Below are 24,144 nucleotides of genomic sequence, written 5' to 3'. Positions count from 1 at the left end.
AAGAAAAGCTTTCTCGACAAAAACAACGTCGCGATAAATTGCAACCTACAGCCATGCAGTGCCCACACCTCGTAAAAAATAAGAAAAAAAATTGAAACCTAATTACCCATTACTCAAGGATGATGCAATGACACATAGGAACAAATGACGTCAACACAGTGGCATCAGAGTAGTTCTTGTCACGCTTGAACACTCATATGGAGCATGTTTACCATACATCTGGCAACCCTGGAGCTTGAATGATACTCTAATTTCTTTGTTTATTCTTTATACATTGGAATTTTGGGCAGGGTGAATTTACACAAAGAGAGTAGTTCTTGTCACGTTTGAACACTCATATGGAGCATGTTTACCATACATCTGGCAACCCTGGAGCTTGAATCATACTCTAATTTCTTTGTTTATTCTTTATACATTTGAATTTTTGGTGGGGTGAATTTACACAAAAGTGGGACTGTTCCGCTTCAACACCTTTTGTGACGTCAACACCTTGACATCATCATAAAACAAACAATTCATTGCCACTGCATGAGTATTTCTTGGTTTGTTTCTTCTGTAACAACACAGCATGGGGTATGGGGGTTTGAGATGCGTCTGATTACACTACTAATGTAGGCTATAAAACATTCGCTAACAAAAGACTAATAATAAAGCAAGCATTACACCCGAGAAAGCTTTATTATCGTATCACAATCATTAAAAAAGTCTCATTGGGACCTGGGGATTGAAACTACTGTACGGACCCCAGTTTGGCAACGCTGGTTTTAAATTTTGCTTATACTGTTTTTTTGTATTTTTTTCTTCTGATTGTGAGCAAACAAATGATTGTATCGCCTAACACAATCACAGAACAAGCGTCGCAGGCTCTGCAGCTGGTACGCAAACCATCATGCAGAGAGAGAAGCCTGATGATGGGGTCTTCTTCCTCCATTACCATACTTTATTCAAAGCATTGACTGCCTTTTGCACGAAAAGTTTTCAACTTTATCGGTCTTTTGCCATTTGTATTAGATATGTGCTGATGTAGTTTTTGTTTGAGGCTAATTGATACGTAACAGTCGACCAGTGACGTTTTGTTTCGATTAAATTTTTTATTGCCGTCGGTGAAGTTAATTCGTTACCATGACAACCACGAGAAAACAACGACACAAAAAGAATTCAATTTCGTAAACAAAAACAAACCTTTCATAAGCGGAAACGGCGTCATCGGCGCTGGATCATGACGCCATCAGTGCCAACGGGTAAAAATGCAGAAAGTGCGGCCACGGGTAAAAATAAGAGAGAAAAAGCAACACCCTTCACTGACCCATCAATTTTACAGCCCTTAGAATCTTAATCTTTGCAAGCAGATGTTATTAAATAAAAGACAGCTGGGTTAGATAGTGCAAGAGCGGTAGCTACTTCGTGTTGACTTAGTACTATCTGACACTGAATCGATGGTGAAAAATGGTCGAAGGTTTTGATTTGCACTAAAATAAAGTTATGGATAGAGTTTCCTCAAATGATGGAGGGGGTCATCACACCAACCCGGACAACAAATCAATCGTTTCTTACATTGTTAATGTAAAAAGCGACTGATTTAATGCCTGAAATGCGGCAAGGTACAGAAGAAAAGCTACTTGAGCTATGTTCAAGCCTTGCACACGATGACGTAAATTCCCTAACTAAGAGTGTTTGGAATACAAAGAAAATGTACAAAAAGCTTTATAGCCGCAGGAGGCAGGTATCTGTAAAGCTCAATGAAAAACAGTCTGGTCATTTAAACCTTTGCAATCCTTCGCAACATTGCCACAACGCAGGCAGCGTTCATTCGATGTTGCAACGACCAAGATTTTATTTTTTTAGTTTGAATCAATCTCCCTGCGCTGCTGACGTCACAATAAGGCGTTTGTCACAATGACAGAGCAAACATAGATGATGCCAGAAACGCGAAAAATAATGAATTTTGCATAAGCAGCCGTGTGGTTTTGAAAAAGAAATACAACTTAAAATTTAGAGTTACTCTACGTCGTTACACGGTTAAAAAACGATTGAATACTTATTGTCGATTTTTTGTCATTTGCCCTTGGATAAAAAAAAATACCATTAGCAGAAAAAAGTTTCCATTTTGGGGTAAAATAACTTGCAGGAAAATAGTCTTGCAAGTGGCGGAACACAACGTTGTTCCAATGTGTTGCAATGTTAAACTAATTAGAAATAACGAAATAGAAAACACAAGTTGAAAATTGACGTTTGACAAATAGAGTTCAACTGCTTTTTATAAGACACAAGTGAAGCTGAACTGCAGCACAAGGGGAGGTGCTACTAAGCAAGATTTTAGTTGATTTAAGTCAGAAAAGAGGATAAGAAAATATATCACACGTGCCTAAGTGTTAAATAACCAATCGTTTAATTTATGTTGTGAATAGCTCTTTTCTGGATACCTCTCCCCACCCAATCAACAGTATTTTTAATTCTTGATTTACTGTAAATGAAATATCATTTTTGCAGAAAATGCGTTGCAATTAGAACTAAACGTTATAAAATTGCGAAAACGAATTTTCGAAAACCAAACTTTTATGAATGGAGTCACTTAAGTGGCGCAATGTTATATCGATGTAGTGTCAACGTTGCACATCATGCATAGATGGAATATTATATTAGCTGGCAAAAAAAGAGAACTTGGTACCTTACCATACACACAACGCTTGATTCCCCCCCAAAAAAAACGCCTTTTCTACATCGATTCAACGTCTTTAGACGTTTTCTTGATGAATTTTTCTATCTGGGAAAACCCTGTGTAGGGGGACATTTTTATATTATTCACCGGTCAGTCAAGAAACAGCGAGATCGCAAAAATAGATGTTGAAACATAGAAACAATGTGAAAATATCTTCCTAGTTGAGTTAAAATTGTTACGTTAGGCTACTTGCTTAGAACTCAATGGCAAGTTTATCCAGACAACAAAGCCGTCATTTTTACATTGATTCAACGTCTGCAGACGTTGAATCAATGTAAAGATGACAGGTTTTTGTCTAGTCAACTACTGTTCCGTTGGTGATACACCTGACAATGTTGAGATGTGGAGCTTTTTAACCCAGGGAAGTATATCCCGGTTAATCAATGGAATTAAGATTTTATCGGCTTCTTTGACATAGATGCCTTTGACGCATAGCAACAAATGATAGAAACAACTGCGCAAAACCAAAACGGACACAAAAATAAAAGATGATTTGCATTAAAGTTCAACTCGACTGGCAGACTACTATCTAAGAAGCAAGCCACCTCCACATATCAAAGATATCTCGTGCTATTGAAGGCGCGGACATAACGTAAATAGCAACGTGGACAAGCATTACAAATACATAACAATTTCCACCTACAAACCAGAGCACATCAAATGGGACTTCGGATTTAGGCCTACTATGAACAACCACGATCATTGTTTGTTTGTTTGACAAAAACAGGCCAAGAGCACCAACAAATGTGAAGCGAAACAGAACGAAACGTCCAATACATTTCGGTCACTTGTTATTCGTCATTCTTATTAATAAAATAAAAAATAAAAAAGCACTTATTTCTCTGAATCGATTTAGTATAAACGAGGCTTTCAGAGCTGGAGAGTCTGAACTTTTTTCCGCTCGTCTATTTACAGCTAAGCCTTCATGACGTCACGACACAGTGACGTCATGATATCGTGACGTCATGATATCGTGTCGTCAGTCAAAAGCCAGTCGAGCGGCGAGTCAAGTGCTTGTCTGGTGACGTGGAACTTGCATCGTCACGCAAGCCGATGTCATTGGAATAGCTGCGGTGTAACGTCAGAACATGAGCTCCGCTCTGTGAGCGTGTCGTCATCTGCGGGACGCTTCCAATTGATGATGTCATGAAAACGACGTGGCGATAATCATCTAAAAAACAATCAGAATTTGAAACGTCAAGTCACAACCGGCAAAAATCAGAGTTTAGACATGCAAACAATTACGCTGGCACATAAAACAATTCGCTTTGGGAAAACTCATTCCAAACCGAAGTATTTTCATGAAAAACAATCAAAACCTCCACTCGATAGCAGCAAGCAACAGTCTTCAAAATGAAGTCAAACAACCACACAATGTCGTTCAATGGAGGCAAGAAATGGTTAAAGCCATCTGCTATTGATGATCTGCATAAAACCAGTAAAAAGAATCCTACAACATTCAAAAAAGGAGACTTTGAAGATCAGATGGAAAAATAAACCCAGCTGGCAAATTAGTTCTTTTTAGACTGATTCCACGTCTGCAGACGTCATTTACCATGCACGTTAAAAAAACAACATTTTGCTGGCTGGTAAACCACTGCAGTGTGGTCAATGTTTACCGATCATTCCATCGGCATGTCGGTAACGATGGAGAAAGTACCAAGAACACAAGGACAGAGAAATAAGATAACCTGCCTTAGTAACATCACGCTTAAGCACTACAACAGATTAACGAATTATTACAAAATGATAAACTCATAATTACTTTAACACGTCACCGGCATTCACGTCACCTTGGACCACGTCAGCGTACGTAGGGGGTTCTTCGTTCTGAACAAAATATAATTTTAGGGAATGACGAAACCAAAGTCTTGCTTAACCAGATATAACATTTAACAACAATGATAATAAACGAAAAACCACAATCAAAAACTCAATTACAAAGATTCAAACTTCATGATGATCAGTTCACGAGTGATCATGTTTTCATGATGAGTGATCACGTGTTCATGAGTGATCATGTGTTCAGGAGTGATCATGTGTTTATGAGTGATCATGCGTTCATGAGTGATCATGTGTTCATGAGTGATTATGCGTTCAGGAATGATCATGTGTTCATGAGTGATCATGTGTTCATGAGTGATCATGTGTTCATGAGTGATCATGTGTTCATGAGTGATCATGTGTTCATGAGTGATCATGTGTTCATGAGTGATCATGTGACGTCTTCAAGAGTGATCATGTGCTCATGAGTGATCATGTGTTCACGAGTGATAAGCTCAGAGTCGAGTTTGTTGAAACATCGGTGATGTTGAGTGCGGTGATGATTTTACTATGAAACCATTCCAAACATCCAGGTTTTAAATTAGTCTTAAAAATGCATTCAGAATATTCTTATTCGTTGTAATCCATGGCTACCTCCATTTTTAGCAGCTCTTCTCGGATCTGTTGGTTTTCTGCACGAAAGCGCTGGCGATCTATTTCGCTTTCTTCCATGATATGCTGAAAGGAAAAAGTTTTAAAACACAAATTCCCATGAAACTTGATTAAAACAAAACGGTCATAAAAATTTCCATCGTTACTTTATTTCGATGTTAAGCGATGTGGACGCAACGTGAAAGAGACGCAATAAGAACGCTAAGACTCACCATGAGTTGGGTCAACTGAGCCTGCAGACATGTGACAATGTCCATCATCTTCTTGATTGGAACAATGCCGGCTCTGGCGCACAAGTCCACGCCCGATTGTGGTCGTGACTTGGTGGCATCTGGTGTGGTGTCGTCAGCAGGCAGGTTTAAACTTGGTGTCGTCGTTGATAAGCTGCTGTGTGATCCCTGGTTTTTAATAAGGCTGTCTGGAGAGTTGGGTTCAAATTGCTCTGTTAGGACTTCTGAAAGGGCGGGGTCGCTTTCACTTAGGGGTAAGTCTGGCACTGAGAATAAGGTTGAAGAGGACTCTTCCAAAGGGGACGGAGCCAGATCATTTGATGACAGCCGGCTAGGGTGGGGTACAGGATCGGCCCACTTCTCGGGGGGACTGGTAGGCCCGCTGTCGCTGTGATATCCGGTTTCATTTTCCACAATCGAAAGCCGGTTTGAACTGGTTGGATCCGGTTGCGATTCACTTCGTGATCGGAGAAAGGTGTTTTCAGGAGTTGCGCAATCGTTCAGTAATCCGGTCAGTTTATCAACTGAAAAATTAAAAGAACAACAATTAATTAAATATTACAGGTTTTAACGTTAAACTGCCCGAAAGTGATGTAAGCACCAGCTATGACAAGCAAACCAAAGCAAGTTAAGTTTACACGACGCATTGCAAAACCTTGGGCATATGTTTGTCAGGAAGATGACAAATGCATGAAAAGATTTACGAATAATTGATGATGAAAATTATTCCATCACAATCCCTCTTAATCTTTCTTCTGGAAACTGCGGGCTTAGAGTGAAAGCTAAACGAGGGCAGAGCATGCTCGTTATCATCGGCACAAAAATTAAGTCGATGTTCACAATAAAAAAAGCAATCGGTTTTCACTTAACTGGCATACCGTAACATCTTTGAATAAGTTTTCATTCTCAGTTTATATTACACAATGCTGGAATTTAGGACTAATCGAAACAAAAATATTTTGAAATCTTTTATTTCCTTTCGACGTGCAAATCAACGCCTGTTTCAACAGAAAGCCAATGACGCTTTGTTAGTGAATTCGAAACGCACATCAAAGACTTGCCAATTATTGAAGCTTGCGAGCGTTCAGCACAAACTAATTTTAAAAATTAACAACTCTTTGCCTTGCTATTGCTAGCGTTTGTCACAACTTCACTACCAGAGACATGCGATTGAACTTACCGCAAAAAATTGAATGTTTTATAAGAATGCTCGGTTCAGGTTCACTATCCGCGGCGGATATGTCGAGCATTTCTTCCAACATTTGTTCATCCAGTCCGGACATTTCAGCGAGGTACTTGCACTTCGTCGCCAATGCATCGCTGATCGTCTGAAAGTTTAAAGAATATTGCAATGACTCTTCTGGTGATGACGACACAGCAAAAAAGTGTTAAACTAAATATAGAAACGACTGATGTTGAAAAAAGTTGAACTAACGTATGACGTCAAAATTACAAAAACGTCAAAATTATTAAAGACGTCAAACGTCAAAATTACAAAGACGTCAAAATTACGTCAAAATTAGAGTTGTGTCTTAAATATTTAAATACAAGTAGTTAAAAAATGTTTCAAAATTGATATAATTCTCACTTGATGGGTGGCTTGAATTTTGGTAATGAGGATGCTGGGATCAATGTATGAAGAAGGAAGATCCGACGGAGGTGGTGTGGTGAATGGGTTTGAATCCGGACTCACCTGAGAGAGATTTCAAGTTAAGAGAACAATAAAAAGAGTTGAAGAGTGGAATATGACAGGGTGTTGAAACGGGAGCTTGTAAGATGCAGTGAAACATGGACATAATAATTAAAGTGAAATGATATTAATGCGATGATACGAACGGAGGCAATCATAACCAAAATTAAACACAACAGTTCTGACATCTTCCATACAAGTTCATCAATTTGGTTGGAGACAAAATAAAACGAAACATTTCGTAATTTTTCATCGTTATTGCGACTATTTTTTTCCCCAGATGTAGTAAGTCTTTAATGAGAAGAGCGCAGTGCTGCACAGAAAACGTTTGAATTTGTTTCGTAAGGTTTGTTGTAGTTTGAAAATCCTGTCAAACCAATCACTTTCTTGTCAATCTCATCTGTGCGTGTTGCAGCAAAAAGTGCTTCTCTAAGAGAGTTATAGAATTATAGTTTTGCGAATTAGTGAAACAGTGAACTGAGTTTTAACCGGTAAAAAAATAAATTAAAACGAATGAATCAAAGATTAAAGCGATTTTCAAATTAGTTTTTATTCTTATTTGAATGAAACACTCACACGCACTTACGACACACGCCATCTTAAACATAAAACTAAGCTAAAAGTAGAAACGGTGCAAACTTTGAAAGGTAAAAGTCAACTACAGAATAGCATAAAAATTGAACTCACCGGCATGGTCTGTTGATGGTTATCCTCCCCTCTCCCCACAAGAGCGCCGGCAGGTATTTGGTTATCCACACTGAAATCATTTATCAATCAATTGTTACATTTATAAGTTCACAACATAGCGATTTATAGACCTTGACAACGACCTTGACACAGACCTTGACAACGTGCGAACCCTATGATTATGACTGGAAGCTGATGTAATTTCGATTTTTAACTCATTAGAACGGCGCGGTTCACAACACTTGCGATAAATTCTATCGTGATGTGGTCTTTTATTGATCATAAACCGATGAAAGTTTAATTTCATTGAAGCGAAAAACCCAAAGTGTGAAAGTAAACTCCTGGTTATGCAAACGTTTTGAAATTAATCGTACTTTCTCTTCCAGTACTACAACTTTGAAATTGAAGTCAAGGTTGTCATATAGATCTAGTAGTTCAGTTCAACAATCCTAGAGAGAGAAACCTACGTTTTGGGTTCCAATTTTATGGCAATAGGCCTATACATCTTTAAAAATGTTTTCATGAGGCAGAAAATTTTCACTAAGGATGAAAGAAAAAGTATATCGGAGCTGTGTGCGGCCTGCAATGCTATATGGTAGCGAGACATGGGTATTGAGAGAGAGTGAACTGGCAATCCTGAGAAGAACGGAAAGATCAATGGTGAGAGCAATGTGTGGGGTGAAAAAAGGGAAAAAAGGACTGAAGAATTGTTGGATATGCTAGAGATGAGAGAGACAATAGACCAACTGGCAAGGGCAAATGGAGTAAGATGGTATGGACATGTGATAAGGGGGGAGGAAGGAAGTTTTCTTAGAAATGCACTAGATCTAAAGGTGGATGGAAAGAGGAAACGCGGTCGTCCAAGAAGAACGTGGGAACAACAAGTGAAGGATGAGTTTAAAAAAGTCGGACTGAAGGAGGAAGATGCAAGGGACAGGGTGAAATGGAGAAAAGGGATTAAGACAATTGCTGCGCGGAAACAATCGGCCACCCCCACTAGTGGGGAACAAACCGACGATGGATTATGATGATGATGATGAGAAGGCTAACGTCAGCTACACAACTTGATTAATTAAATATGTTTCTCTGCAGTCGATTGTACAGCAGAAAAAACTGACAGCGATAGACACATGTTTACACGGTTAACAATTGAGAATTTTTATGAGTTATCATAAAACACTTTCATGGTCTATGATGACGACAAACAAAAAACAGTTCATTGTTGCTGAACGATGTAGCAGCTTAAGCATATTAAAGCTTTTTAACAATTTAAAACGGGAACAGGAGCGATAGAAAACGCCCAGATCTATCCGAAGAGGCCTTACTCTTCATAGAACGGTCTTTCTTCATCGTTCCGAGATGATCCAGGGACGACAAAGCCTTTTCTCCGATGAGCTGGCGAAAGCACCGATTCCTGAGTGAACAAAAACAGCAGTGTTAATTACGGAAAAAGCGTTTAGTTGCTATTCATATATTTTGTGAGCCGAAGGCCACGAGTTCGAATCTTACTGCAAGTTTTTTTTTTCACAGTTGTTTGCCTGTTAAAGACAGCCTTCTCAATCTGTATGTACCCATACAACAAATCAACTGTTTTTTTACATTGATTCAACGTCTGCAGACGTTGAATCAATGTAAAAAACGGTTAATTTGTGTCTAGGTAGGTATATGGTTTATAGGAACTTGCCTTCTTCTTGGTCGTTTCCGTAATAATTTCCATCCATTGTTTCTTCACAGTTGCGGAAGACGTGACAAACTCGTACATTTTGGGTCCCACGTCAGACGTGTACATGGCGAAAAACGCGCGCTTGTCTAAAAACGAAATATTTGCTTGACTTTATTGCAAAGCTAAACAACCTAACAGACCAATAAACGAAAACCACAGAGTGCAAACCACGTTCTATCACTGTGATTGACCTCAGAGAAGTCTGACAGTAACTTTTCGTTGACGTGTCATTTTTATTTCTTACCACCATAACGAAAACAATATATGCCAAACAAGGCAGAGGTTTAGAAAAAGGCAGAAGCGACAAAAGCTCACAAATGATACAAATTTACAAGTGGCATGGCCAAGACGTAAGCGAAGGATGAGTAGCAGACATGTTAAAACACTGCAAAAAAATAACTCACCAGTGGCCACATTTCTCACGATAAGTTTGTCGGTGGGCAAGAACGGGTCGTAGAGAGCCCCACTGGACTTGTCGTTCTGATTACCATAGCACTTGAGCGTGTAGCGCTCCTCTTGCTTCTGCAGTAGCACCAGAACGTCGTCGTACAAGATACAGTGGAGAGCTGGGGGAAAGTGAAGTTTTAAACTTGAATAAAATTAAGACAGTCCCAGAAAAAAACTTTGCAAAGCATAGCAAGCAGCACAGTACAAATATCAACCTTGTTTTGTTAACAATATTCCCCTTGGGAACAACATCATGACCAAGTAATTTTTCAAAAACAGATCAACAACTTAAATACAAACATCACTCACAGATCTCTTTCCGTTTGTCCATCTGTCCTATCCTGAACTTCAGTGGTCCTTGTAGTAAGCTTGGGCACTCGGCAAGATCAATTTGCTGTAAGAAACAAGGTATAAATGTGGAAAGACGTACAACGTACTGCACATAGGCAGCCTTAAGAATGGGAAGCACTAACACCTGCTTAGGTCTTTGCTCTGTCATGTGGTGTCGAGAACCAGTTATTGCATTAAGTTATCTTCCTCGCTTTGTGGAATCATTATCGTCTGGAAATGGCCCTCCAAAAGGGAATGCCAATCTTAATGCGCTTGATAGCAACACAGTGAGCAACACATCGAGCGCACTGATCACTGCAAACAAAGGGACTTGCTTCTAACTATAGCGTGGGAAACTTACCTTAAACTTAGCAGTCACTGTGCTCGGTTGCTTGAGCTTGAGAACGGGATCTCGGTCGAGATTTTGTTGAATTTCGAGAATTTTCTGAAAACAATGACGCTGTAATTAAATTCTTCAAGATTTTAACACGACTTGTAGAACAACACCGTGTACTTCGGTTTTTATAACATTTAAAGACACAAGTTCAGAAAACATGAACATCAGCGACTAACCTGCTTGTCTTCTGCTTCCTTCACAGCCTGATTGACAAAGGCAAGAATCTCACGACACCTGTTGCAAGCTTTCTTCAGCTTTTCGTTTTCCGCTTCTTGTTTTTCTGTTTAAAAGGGTTGAAAATGTACACAAAATGAGCGAAATAAGCTCGAATCAACGATAACTGATGATAGGCGTGACAACAAGTGACACTTTTATCAGTTCTGCAAGATTTGGAAGAGAGTCTGAAATTAACTGTCAAAAGGTTTCTTTTTAAAACTTGTTTTTTATATTTCTATTTACTGTAACTTATAATTTTTTGAAATAACATTTTTACAGAACACTCAAAAACATGGTGGTAGTTCAGCGAAAAATTTACTATTAAAAGCAAGCCGAGATTCAATAAAAACTAGGTTAACATTGAATATCTCAAGAGGCTTGAAGTTCATATTTACAGTCAATCTCACAAACTTTTGTTTTTTGCGATAAAAGTCGGGTAATTGTTGCCTTTCGTACTTTTAGTATTCTTCATGATATTCTCCAGTAGAAGAGGATACTTGGTCAACCTTTGAAACTCCATCGGGATGAAATCTTTGAGGTGAAGTTTTCGACACACTGGATGCTTTTGTGCGGCCTGCGACGTGATTATTACGTTGAAAAACGGTATAAAAATGCATTGACATTAACGAAACACGTTATTAACGTTCCTATTAATTTGTTTATGATTCTAGCTTAAAAAGTCTTGAAATCTTTCAGGAATTTTCTATGAGCGGTTTCTGTGAAGATTTGACATGATTCAGGCCGATTCTTGTTCTATCGAAGACCTAGTCAGCAAAGTTGGAGATTTTTACATTGATTTAACGTAAAAACAATGCATTTTGCTAGCTGGGTAAAACCTTTCTACAATTCTAGAAATGTAATCGTTACCCAAAAGTTGAATTAATCATCAAAAAGGGTCCAGGGGTACGCGGAAGAGAATAACTTGAAATAAAACAACGACTTACTTGTATGTACTGGTTGAATTTTTGGTCTTTCTTGATTTTTTCTTTGATCAAACTTAGCACAGTTGACTGGTTTCCACAGTACATGGCACTTTCCTTTTTGAAGGTATTGCCGCCGTCTCCATCGAACTGTGGACACCAACAGCATTAGCCACGTCACAAACAACAACAACAAGTATTGCACAGATACGTCAGTGAACAGAAGAAACATCTCAACCAATGAGAAGCACTTCTATAATACGTAAAAAAACGTCATCACACCCGTTTCCGAGCTCACCCTCGCTAGAAGGATGTCTCCAATTTCTTTTATCACGTGACCATCATGCGCTTTTTTCTCTTGCAAGGCTGTGTTCAGTTCCCTATGCAAGTTGAGTATGTCTTTGAGGTGCGGAAAAGCTTGGTTGAGCTCTTCGGCAGACAATAGGTTCTCTTCCGCAAAGGGTTTGTAGAAAAGCTGCATGAATATGACGCTGGTTAGAGAAAGACTGAAAGAGTTCGACAAGGTATTTCCCAGCAAGTAAAAAAACTTTAAAGCCAGCGAGACCAAAATTGAAACGAGTGGCTGACGATGCATGAATTGTTATGAATAAAAAAATTGAACCTTTTTACATCCTTTGACGTCGTTGGACGTTAAAACGATGTAAGAATGGTGAGTTTGGTTGGACGGGGGGCTTGGAATAGATTAAAGTCTAATGCGTGTTGTGACATCACCAATACTGCCATACACTAAATCTACATGGCTGCTTTCAACCATCATTCAAAGTTAATTTCGTCTGGTTTACAAAAATTGACAGTGCAACCCACAAGCAGAGCGGAAAGCTTGACCAGCAAGTGCGGAAAAGTCACCTTTTCAAGAATGTTCAAGTCCCTAACGTGATGCTGTTCAGTGTAGATGAACTCGTTGATGATCTGTTGCCGTTTGATCTCCTTCCTCTCGAGTTCACGCGTCACGGTCTTGGGCACCTTCTCCGACCAGTGTTGCTCTGAGGCATCAATGTCGATCTGCCAGCGATATACAGATATTTAATCATGCGACACTTAATCACGTTGGTTACGCGGTGATTAGGCTGGTACGATATTCGAAAGAAAGTTTGTTCGATATCGATCAAAAGCACGCGGCGATGTCTTTGGCAAAGCGTAGGCACGTTTGAATGTGGATTCAACGATTTTGCATAGGCCTAGGTACAACAAAATAGCAGTAGTCGTGTGACAGTTAAACAAGAGGCCGACAGGGATTTATTGGACTGATGATAGGGTTTAGATTAGTACTAACGGAATGGCAAATTTAACTAAGTGATTAACTGTCTGGAAATTAATCCACCAATCACTGAGAGCAAAACATAATGGTAAGAGAGTTGAATGTTTAAAGAGAATTTTTTGCTTGCTGGCAATTTGCTAAGGATCTTGAACGGATGTCAAGATGGCATGACAGGGGTGATGAGGAAGAACACTCCATTCCAGTTGCAAGAAGAAGATCAATAAGAGCAGAGAGAAGTAAAACTAGCAATCCATATTGTAGACTGACTGCGATAACAATGCTGCAAATATTCCGGGAGTAAGTACTCAGAAAAGATAATAATTTCTTTAAGATACTATTTCGACATTCGTAAATATAACATTGTATAACAATCTGATGGGCCAAAATAACCACAGAATGGACAACAAAATATGCAAAAGAACTAGAGGGACACCAAAAGAAGATGACGGGATGATATTGAAGAAAAGATTGACATCAACTGGATGATAACAGCGAAAGACAGAATGGTGTAGATACACATGTGAAGGCATCTGCCTGCAGTGGGATGACTGGCTGATGATGATAACTTAACCTATAATAAAAGAATGACAAATGACCATGATCAACAATCTCTCACCTCAGGATCTCCGGAGAAGTTCGGAAGATCAATAAATTTCCTGTCATCGGATGCCAAGGACATGGAGGAGTCGGCGGATGCGAGTGGATGGTGGCGATTAATTTGGTCCAATTGGTCACTTGAGGAGCTGAGGAGCACACGGCGTGTTGTCAAAAAACAACAGTGAATCATTTGTCGTCTTTAATTGTGCTTTAACTTATGCTAAAGTTACCAAAAAATCATGTTTTAAACAGTGAACCTTTTTATTGTGCTGAGAAGCAGGACCTACTACACACAACCTTACAAAGTTTGGGAAAAAGGATTGTTTAAAAGTTCGTTTGAGGCAATTTTTTCATGAACATAAGCCTATATAACTTAATTTAATAACTTCAGCAAAGAAACAAATAAAGATTTTACTTTGGCAACACTGACATTAAATTACATCATTTCATTGTCTGGAGATGGTGGACATTTTCTTTTCAGAATATCAATCTTTAAGTTGCTTTTTTTTCGACGTTATTCAAAGCGGTAAATGGTTTTTAATCTCGATAATAGTAATTACTTGTATTGTCCGACGGCTTGCTCTATTAACGAGTTATTGGGATCGCTGTTACTTTTATGCGATTTTGAATGGCGCTTTTCGTCGTCTCGACGACGTCTGAAACTCCCCGAGCGGCTTGGTCTAGATCTACGACAAAAGCATTTTTGATTTTTGCATGACAAAGACGCGTCCGTGATGCAAATTGCACAGCAAATCAAAAAAATGCAAATAAGCTGGTGTGAGTGAAACGAAAAGCAACATAAAAAGGGTGTTAAGTTTCAAAATAAACGCACAACAAATTCCACTCTCCAGGCCGGCAAAAGAAATGATGTGATTTCAAAGCAAGTACTGTGCAGCAAAGCCAATCAAAAGCGGCGAAACGTAAATTTTTTAACTCACTTTTTATCAACCGACAAATTATCGCAACTGTCTCCCATACTCTCGTTGTCTTGACTGGTCAAGAAAGGGTTGCTGGCATCATTCAGCACTGGTTCGTGGATTTGTGGCGGTGGCTGGATTGAAACTGGAAGTGACATAGAGATAAGTAAGTTTCTAACTTGATTTCTGCAGTTAGAATTCTAGTTTGGTTTCAACAGTTAAAATTTAAGTTGGGTGTCTGCAATTCAGATTGTAGTTTGGTATCCACAGTTAGGAGTTTAGTTTAGCGTCTTCAGATGTGATTTTATATTGGCGTCTCCAGGTATGGTTCAAGTTTGGCGTCAGCAGTTATTGCTTTGGTTTGGCTTTCACAAGTACACTAATCAACTGTGGAATTAAAGTGTTGGCGCTGAAGTTGTGAATGAAAGTTATATGAGAATGATGCACAGAAACATGAAGTTATTGCAAAAACGTAAAAAATGAAAGAAAATCATAAATTTGCATTGGCTTGACCACGGCCTACTAAAACACGGTCAAATATGTTGCTACTTGGGAAAATTTCCAAGAGTCTGAATTGTTACAATCATAGCAATGATAAACCTGTCATTTTTCCACTTACAAAAGTATGTAAAACAAGCAACATTTGCATTAAACATATTTTTGGCTTGTTTTGCCAGAGATTAGATATGTATGTTAAGCACAATTTTTGCAATAATAATGCAAAATATGTAACACTTTCCAACTGCATCCTGGCGGTAGTCTCATCATACAGTCGTTAGGTTTTTTTTTATCAAGCAGGATCTTTTGCCAATAGCCTTATTTTACTTGCAAAACTAAACTTGGCGAAAAACAAACGAATTAAAATTTATATTGACACATCAAATGAACACTGAACAGCTTACAACATAGAATCCACAAAAAATCCTTGATATTTTAAATGGAACATGCAATTACACCAAACGATACTACCTCCAGGGTGCAGTTGAAACGTTGTGCAGTTGAAAATTCTTACATATTACATTATTATTGTGTAAAGTGTGCTCAACGTACATACCTAATCTCCAGTTACACAAGCCAAACATATGTTTAGGTGCAAATATTGCTTATTTTACTTACTTCTGGTAATGGGAAGATGACAGGTTTATCATAGCTATGATTGTAACAATTCAGACTCTTAGAAATTTCCTCAAATAGCAACATATTTGGCCGTGTTCTAGTAGGTCGTGGCTTGACATTAAAAAACCTCACATAAATTGATTAATAGCTGCAAATGATTGCGCAGATGAAGCATCATCATTGTGTAATGGCTTGAAATAAATTTCAAATTAATATGGCGTATGATTTTCTGATTACAGTACTATCATTTTCTGTTTCAGACACATAAGGAGTTCACCATGTGGAGAAAAATACGTTTTAAGTCGTTGGTATGCTTCATCGTAAAATAACCAAATGCTTTTACAATAATTCATCATTAAAAAAACATTAACATAAGTTGTTGAAAAGTAAATAGCTGCCGTGGATTTGACAGGAGCTTGTTTTTAAAATGTTCTGAATTCAAAAACGGTCACAAATTTGCTTTGCCTTTGCACAGTGCTACAATATATGTAGCCTACACAGTGCAAGTGATGTAAGCTTTAATTGCAACGCATGGCAAAAGTTGAACATAATTGCAGTAGAACAGCCGGCAAGTGAAGTGGGATGGTTAGAGCACATGAAACGCTTTACAACTCTATGAAATCAACAGCACAACAACAGCTCTGGGCACCAAGAGCGAGCAAGCACAGCGATGCCGGATCCCAGACAGAAAATCAATGTAAAAAACGGTGATTTGCTGTGTGTGATTATTTAGGCATTAAAGTTAATCACTTTTTTCAACATTGCCCGTTTGGTGATGGAATGATTACGAACTGGCAATGCGGCGGAGTTGGCATTGTCGTCAAGCCAATTAGCACCTTCGATGATGAAAAAGGAAAATTTTACTGCTCATTTGTTGAGCAGAATCAAACCCCTTGGCAAAGCAAATTATTATCCCATAGCGTTCGTGACTCAGGTCTGCTGAATCCATGTCCGCCAATGATGCAGCTGTTCATTGCAGATGACGTTCGAGCACAATCAAGTGTTAATACCTGTGCATGCTCGGGTTGAAAATGTCAGTAATTTGTTGAATTACTTTCACACGATCAGATCAAAACGCATGCAAGCGGCGCGTTCATGCAAAACATCTTTCCGCTTTATCGACGTATATTTACGTTGAATTAACGCGGACTGCACAAGTGCACATACATGGACTGATTGTACGAAAACGTCAAATCATCAACAATTGCAGCAATCAAACAAACAAACGAACAACGGCCATGATTGCGCAATCGAAGTTGCTCTCAAATGACTCCGCGCACCTGTGTGGGTCTCTGCTACATTTGCCCCGTCAAACGACATGGTCTTAGACCGTGCAACCGCCACTTCTTTGCTGGCTAAGCCAGGGCTAATGCTTGATTCTGATGAGCGCTTTGGATAAAGGAAAGCACCGGGATCACCGCCTTCTTGAACCGCCAAAGTGCTGAGCTGGCCCGAAGAAGCGGATGTGTTGACTTTGGACGATTTCGAAGCACCGCTTTGGCCGGTACCAGGATTTTCCCATAATGTGAGGTTACGTACAGACTTGTCCCGTTTAGAACCGGTAGAGATACGTTCGTGAATGAAGGACTTTTGCTTTTCAGCTGTTGGACGAAACCGTTAAGTTTTTAGGTCGTTGCAACGTGACAAAATGTTATAAATTAGCAAAAATAAACAATTTCAATAATGCAGCCCCAGGCAACAAAATTCATTTTTACATTGATTCAACGTCTGCAGACGTTGAATCAATGTAAAAACGACGGATTTTTACTGTCTGAGGTGTCGAAAAGCACCAAACGTGCAAAATACGAACAAATTTAGCGAGCGTTGCGGACCGAAAAAAAAAATATATAACCCAAGCAGGGGGCTTTTACCGACTGGCCCCACGACTTGAACAACTAACAATATTATTCAAAAACGGGACTGTTGGATGCTTTAACTTGGTAGTTTACGGCGGATAAAGTCAACTTGAAAGCAGATGATATCAGAACATTGCTGCTGCTGCTGCTGCGAAGTTTTCTGTGGTAAATCGATTAAAAGACAAAAAGTAAAAATGAAAACCTTCACCAAACATCAGCATAAAGTAACTGAACTGAAAAGTTAACTAAAAAATCGTCAAGTTTTCGCTCCATGCTATATGGGCAACACAACCATGCAATGTAATATGTGAGATGATTGATAAATGACGTCTATTTTTCATCATTGAACATTAAGTCAATGCAAAAAAACGTTCATTTTTGGTTGTAATTTAATAAGAAAAGCTACTACTAATGTTAGTAAAAGTTATGCGAAACAATTAAGAATAAAACTTCACATTCTCAACTTTAGACTTCAAGTCATGTAGCCTACAATAACTACACCACCGCTGTAGTAGTGAAGCAGGTAAGTCCAAAAGTCACTTATATACGTAAATATGTGGCGTGAAATAATATTCAGAGACACGTGATGGTTATTTTCACCAATCTTGTCAAAATAACTTCAACTAGATTGGGAGCTAAAACCTAAAAGGAGGTTACCTTTAAGCTGATAAAACGTTACATAAACGTTAAAAATGGTTAAGATATTAGCACGATACTAGTTTGAAAAAACAAGCATTCGAGCGAAAGTCTGAAAGCAAAATCTAAACAACACAACTCGGTGAGTTGTCTGACTGTAAAAGAATTCATAGATGAGTCTACAAGGCCCCTGATATTAGGTCATACCAAAACGTTTAAAAGTGGTACTAAACCTTTTTTCCTACTTGACAATCAGAAGTGGAATGGATTCGGGCAATACTGTACTAGGCCCCCATGCTGTTGCACTGACACTGTCTGCTCTGTAAAGCGCAGAAAGCAGCGAGCCCAGAATAAAGAGCCCAGGAAACGGTTAAAAAACTGGACAGTTTTCCTTTAGAGCGCCATTAAATAATACAGCACTAAAGAGAGCACTCTAAATAGCCTAGTTTTCGAAACGCTTCCTTGGGGTCTTTATTTTTTATTAGATTGACCACACGTATTATTACAATAAAATTGTTCTCTGAACATTGACGCAGATATTTCATGCCTGTCTTACAGAACATTTCTTTTACATTTGCCCCTTAGCCCTGCCTGTGACGACAACGACTTAAAAACATTACAAACAATGTTCTAAGCGTTCCAATCATTTTGCTTCTAAATGGCTGCGAGAGTCGACCACTCAGTCATCAATGAACTTACTGGCATTCGGGTCATTCCGCTGCTTCCGCCCTTTGACTCCAAATATCCCACCAATTCCACTTTTCCTATTGTTGTTTTGCTCGTCAATGATGGAGTCCATGCTTCCAGACACCCGATGGGATTTCGTTAGAGGCTGGGGCTGAAAGTGATAATAGTAAAACAGTCAGTAATACTAATAATAATGCAAAACTCACAAAATGAACATTTCTTCAAACATGTAAATTCCATCAAACTGTATTGGAAGCGATCAAATTTGAGCTTTCATCCGTTTCTGATTTCCTCTGCTCTTGCATTATGGTTTTCCGGGTGGCGATCAAAATCGGGTACAAGAGCCCAAAAGATGTCGCGCTACGAGCAAAATTAACAAACCCGCGAACAAAATACCACACGTTTCAAGATGACACCTGGGCCTATGTTCCAATCCCTCTTTATCGCATTTATATTATCTCCTACCTATCACAATACACATTAGTCTATTGTTGTACCAGAAACCAAAACAGAACGTCCCATCTCACCTTGGACGGACGAAGCATAGAGTAGAGTCTGGAAGAAGGTTTCGATTTAGGTCTCTTGGTGCCATATTGGCTCAGGAATGCTTGGAGGGCTTCTTGTTTTATGATTCTATGAAAGAATTAGGTTTGAAAGGTTTAAACATGAATACACAAGAAGACTGAGACTCCTGAGACTATAGTATTTATTATATATACTGTTGATACTTTTGAGCATTGCAGGCAGAAATAGAAACATGTCAATTGAAAAAAAGTGTTCCCAGGCAACAAATTAGTCTTTTTTCCATTGATTTAACGTCAACAGATGTAGAATCAATGTGAAAAAAGACAGATTTGTTAGCTATAGCGACGTCTTTCAGTAAAAGAAATGGTATAAAAGTGACAAATCACTTACAATCTGGTTTGTTCAATATCCTCTGAAGCACTCGTTTGCCTACAATAGAGATGATAGGTTAATGTAACAATAATAGTAGCAGTAGTTTCGTATGTGATTTCACACGTAAAGCTCGTTGTCTTTTAGCCAGTTCTTAAATGTATTTCTGCATAGGCAAATTGTGTTGTCACCACCGGTTAGTGGATGTGGTAAGTATGGTACGTTAAAAGGCATATGTATAATAAAAGTATATGTTATTGCATACCATGACAATGATACTTGTTAAGGCCCAACAGTTAACATATGAAGCTTAGGCTTGTCAAGCGGGCAAAAATGGATAGAACCATCTGAGCACATGGATTTACCAGCTATAGGTTGACATCACACAAAGACAGTTATACTGAATTGTTTCAACGCCAGGCGTTCGATACTCGATACCGCCGCTTTAAAAAAAGAATCTGAGTCTATTGTTGTAACTTCATATAAAACTAATGGTCTAAAAGCATCATATGAACTTACAAGAGTTCGGTCAGCGTTGGCATAATGATCTCGTCGACGATGCGCATGTCGCTGTGCTGGTCTGAGTTGAGAGCATGCTGCAGCTTTTCATCGCCAAACAAATTGGCAAGTCCTAGTCGTCTCTTCATTCGATAAATCGACAACTGTTCTCGAATCTGGATGGAGACAAAATGCTTCAAATAAAAGCATTTTCGCGTTAGTTCAACGTCGGCAGATGTTGAGACAATGAAAAGGGGAAGATTTAGCAGCATGGGTTGTTGTTTGACAGTTGAACAAAATGTTTCATATACAATTGCATACGGTCCAGACAATGAACTTAAAGAATACGATTCTTGCGAAGACACAAGTTTGTTGGAAAACAAATGACTCAGAAATATTTTTTGGCATAAAAATGGAACAACCAGCAAAGCAATACACGGCGACTATTGACAGAACAAGCGAAAGACTACGAATTATGATTTTCACCAACAATTTTTTTTCAATTTTGAGGCATGACAGTCATTCGTCCTGATCACACAATTTTCTTGGACGGTTTGGACAAACTGAGAATTCATCAGATTAGTTCACTCTTGCGTCGATAAATGGCGCACAGAAGCACAACTGCATGATTGTGATCCCAATTTCCATACAAAATCGAACAACCATCGTTTGCGGTGGAGTACCTCAATTTTCAGAAGTTAAACAAAAAACGTTTCCCATAACTTTTGAACAGCTCAAGCAAAAAAAGAACGGGTTTAAAACTACTCAACAGCGACATCTACCGACCTCTTTATTAGCAACTTGCACGGCGGGATCAAAAACGCCACGAAGAGTTTCTTCCACTGGATTCTTGCTGGACAGAACTGTTTCTAAAAAAACATAGATGCGAATTATAACTCACTTCGGAATTGAATAAAAACGTAAAATGTCATTTGTTCATCATTTAAGGTTATTGAAAATCATCAAAAGCTACATAATTGAGACTAGGTTGGAATTCTATTCTATTTACGTATATCATTTTGGAAAGCGTTGTGACACACGAAGAAATGACGTGCTTTACTTAGAAACGTAACACCAGTGCGTAATGCTATTTCGCAGCAACGTAACCTTTGATAATAATAATTGAAGTGGTAATTTGGTTCAAAACAAGGCTGCGGAGCCGAGCAAAAAATATACGACTCCGACCCCTCGATTTGTAACTCGCCGACTCCGACTTCAGAGTTGCCAAATTTTGAGGGTTGCCAGATTTTTTAAACTTTTGTTCTTTTACATTTTTTAAAATTTGATTTCACTTGAGTTGTGATCGAAATATTGAAACAGCAACTTTCGCAAAAATTGACAAGAACAAAACTTTATTCTTAGGTATAGTTTTAAAGCCAAATACGGACAACAAGAAACAACATCGTTTTATATCAAGCCGGAGTCGTTTTTTTGAACAACATCGACTCCGGACACGTCAAAATCCCTCCGACTCCACAGACCTGGTTGAAACCGGTCCATTCAAACCATTAAACAAGTGTTTTTTTTTTTACTTTGCGAAGAAAAAACATGCAATAAAACGATCAATTATTAGAAACGATGTACACATGTTTTCAGCAAATCCGTGAAGCGTAGTCGAGAGTTACTTTTGACAAAGTATAAGAATATACGAAGTACTATGGCTCCAAGCTTGGTCCAATGGAACCACGTTTGCTTTAGTTTAATATTTACACTTCCATAGACATGAGAAACAGCGACATATCACAATGATCGTTTTGACACCTCAAAACAACGTGATGTGCCCCATTTAGTAAAAGTCATCGTTTTCTGACGTTTGAACGTCGTGAGACGTTGTCATGATGTAAAAAGGTGACTTTGCTGACTGGAATCTCAAAACCGTGAAGTGAGAAGCAAGTTTCACTGTAGGTTCTTGGAAATTGAACTTATGGAAACCAAGCAACGAAAACAGAGAAAAACTTTTGTAGAATTTGAAAAAGAGAAACGTTTTGGTTACATCTGGAAACGTGAAAATAACTAGTTTGACAACAAATAAAGAACAACTTACGAATGCTACGAGCTATCCCTTCATCGACGGCTACTTTGTAAGGCTAAAAATGTAAATTAATATAAAAAGTTAAACTCTGATACCCATATTTATATCCATAGTGGCCAGCGTAGTTAGCAACTAAGCCAACATTAAAAAGTTTTAGAGAATAAATTTGAGTTATACCTTCACTCACAGCTGGCAACTTATTCGTTTTGAAAACAAGTTCCAATGTCAGTAAAGGCGCACTTACACAAAACTTATAGTGGGCTATAAACGTATTTTAATGGTCATCGAATATCAAATACTCACAGCATTTGAGGCAAGGTAAGTTTTGTAAATTGCTTCTCCGTGCTTTACCATATCCTTTGAACTCGTAAGCTGCTTGAAACTGTCCACTACGACTGTTAAAAGCTGTGAAAGAAAAGGTTTTGGATTTTGTTTAAATTTATATTCCAGGTTGACCTTACTAGCAAACCTGTCCAGCTTATTTCAACAATTACGACGGCTTCATGGATATTTCATCGGTTAAAACCAGTTTAAACCGGTAAATTTGACGATTAAACCGGTTTAATGACGACTGTACTCAAAGTTCAATAAGCTTGCTGGATGAAAATACCGTCATTAAACTTATTGGCAACACTGTTTCATGTCAATTTAAACCACAAAATTCCTCACACATTCCCTGGCTTTGTAAAACAGCATCACGACTACGTAAACACCAACATAACTACGTCACAAACAAAACCGATGATGCGTGGCCATCATACGTTTAACCTTTCCTCTATGTTGTGAATTCATTTCTGCAGTTCAACGTACGCAGGCGACGTTAAAGAATTTATATAACTCGTTCAAAATGTTGGTTTGCAAAAAATTAGATGTAGGCTGTAAGCCTGTTTTGTCACAGAAAACGAAAGAAGTTGTCTACTTGTCTTTAGATTGACATAACGTCCGCAATATAGACACGACATAAATAGAGACATATGGTGTATGGTGTATTAACGCTACTGCCCTATCCCAGTAGGCAAACAGTGCCAGTAGGCATTACATTGATTTAGCGTCTGCAGACGTTGAATCAATGTAAAAATGAATGGTTTGCTGACCCAGCCATGTCACCATAAATGAAAAATAGATTTGTCACTGCCATTTTTTCAATAATTTTTGTTCTAGCCAAAACGATTCACTTCCAAAGGTCTGTTATTTTGAATTTTTACGAAATAGATACATTCCAAGAGTACACGCTGCACCTGACCAACCCAAAGTGGCCAAAAACTGTCTTCCAATCAACGTAAAGTGATGCAGAAAAGATCATGGCACAGTGACCTGACACGAATCCTTCACGGACCAAAGGTAGCATTCAATGTATCATTTCAGTTTGCATAGAAATCTTAGTTCAGGTACAAAAATTGGTCATTTTTACATGATTCAATGTCTGCAGACGTTGAATCAATGTAAAAATGACTAATTTTTGTACCTGGAAATAATCCAGTGACATTTCTGTTATAGATCATTTGGTGGCACCATTATGTTTTAAACATGGCATGTCGAACAAGGAAACGGTGGTAAATATTGCTTCGCAAAACCAACAACCTATGTGCAAACGACGTAAAAACAAGGCAACGCATGGCAATACTCACAAAGTTGGCAGGTTCATGCGAAGCAATGACGTAATTAAAGAACACAGCTAAATGCGCGGGTCTCTGTCGAAGTTTTTCAAGATCGTTGAAGGGACCGTGATCCTGGAACTGATCAAGAGAGCACTGTAAGATTTTCAGTTGTGGTTTCAATGCAACAGAGTTCAACATTATTGCAACGCAAAATCACATTTTACAAACGTTCAAGAAGC

The 24,144-nt window shown here is 38.6% G+C and overlaps 1 protein-coding gene across 4 annotated transcripts in view; it reads right to left on the bottom strand.

Annotated features, from left to right (window-relative positions):
- Window positions 1-1,077: 1,077 nt before the first annotated feature.
- Window positions 1,078-24,144, bottom strand: part of LOC145774386 (rho guanine nucleotide exchange factor 11-like) — a 45,416-nt gene continuing 22,349 nt past the window's right edge. For 2 of the 4 annotated variants that reach the window (XM_082585622.1, XM_082585624.1), the window contains 29 exons: window positions 23,936-24,043; window positions 22,611-22,712; window positions 22,320-22,362; window positions 21,062-21,144; window positions 20,297-20,451; window positions 19,799-19,837; window positions 19,411-19,516; window positions 18,896-19,034; window positions 16,985-17,305; window positions 14,610-14,733; window positions 14,232-14,357; window positions 13,691-13,817; window positions 12,663-12,818; window positions 12,094-12,270; window positions 11,820-11,945; window positions 11,332-11,449; window positions 10,836-10,939; window positions 10,624-10,707; window positions 10,242-10,326; window positions 9,890-10,051; window positions 9,447-9,571; window positions 9,088-9,176; window positions 7,763-7,832; window positions 6,974-7,078; window positions 6,566-6,713; window positions 5,368-5,909; window positions 5,138-5,221; window positions 4,513-4,549; window positions 1,078-3,890 (listed from right to left, as the gene is read on the bottom strand). In XM_082585622.1, the coding sequence (XP_082441748.1) occupies window positions 3,703-3,890; window positions 4,513-4,549; window positions 5,138-5,221; window positions 5,368-5,909; window positions 6,566-6,713; window positions 6,974-7,078; window positions 7,763-7,832; window positions 9,088-9,176; window positions 9,447-9,571; window positions 9,890-10,051; window positions 10,242-10,326; window positions 10,624-10,707; window positions 10,836-10,939; window positions 11,332-11,449; window positions 11,820-11,945; window positions 12,094-12,270; window positions 12,663-12,818; window positions 13,691-13,817; window positions 14,232-14,357; window positions 14,610-14,733; window positions 16,985-17,305; window positions 18,896-19,034; window positions 19,411-19,516; window positions 19,799-19,837; window positions 20,297-20,451; window positions 21,062-21,144; window positions 22,320-22,362; window positions 22,611-22,712; window positions 23,936-24,043 (3,873 nt within the window). In that variant the 3' untranslated portion in view covers window positions 1,078-3,702. Of the gene's footprint in view, window positions 3,891-4,484; window positions 4,550-5,137; window positions 5,222-5,367; window positions 5,910-6,565; window positions 6,714-6,973; window positions 7,079-7,762; window positions 7,833-9,087; window positions 9,177-9,446; window positions 9,572-9,889; window positions 10,052-10,241; window positions 10,327-10,623; window positions 10,708-10,835; window positions 10,940-11,331; window positions 11,450-11,819; window positions 11,946-12,093; window positions 12,271-12,662; window positions 12,819-13,690; window positions 13,818-14,231; window positions 14,358-14,609; window positions 14,734-16,984; window positions 17,306-18,895; window positions 19,035-19,410; window positions 19,517-19,798; window positions 19,838-20,296; window positions 20,452-21,061; window positions 21,145-22,319; window positions 22,363-22,610; window positions 22,713-23,935; window positions 24,044-24,144 lie in introns of all 4 variants that reach the window. The other 2 variants (XM_082585626.1, XM_082585625.1) reach the window with 2 other exon arrangements.

Source organism: Aplidium turbinatum, chromosome 7 (assembly GCF_918807975.1).
Source record: "Aplidium turbinatum chromosome 7, kaAplTurb1.1, whole genome shotgun sequence".
NCBI classification, from domain to species: Eukaryota; Metazoa; Chordata; class Ascidiacea; order Aplousobranchia; family Polyclinidae; genus Aplidium; species Aplidium turbinatum.
This window is presented reverse-complemented; position numbering and strand designations above follow the sequence as displayed.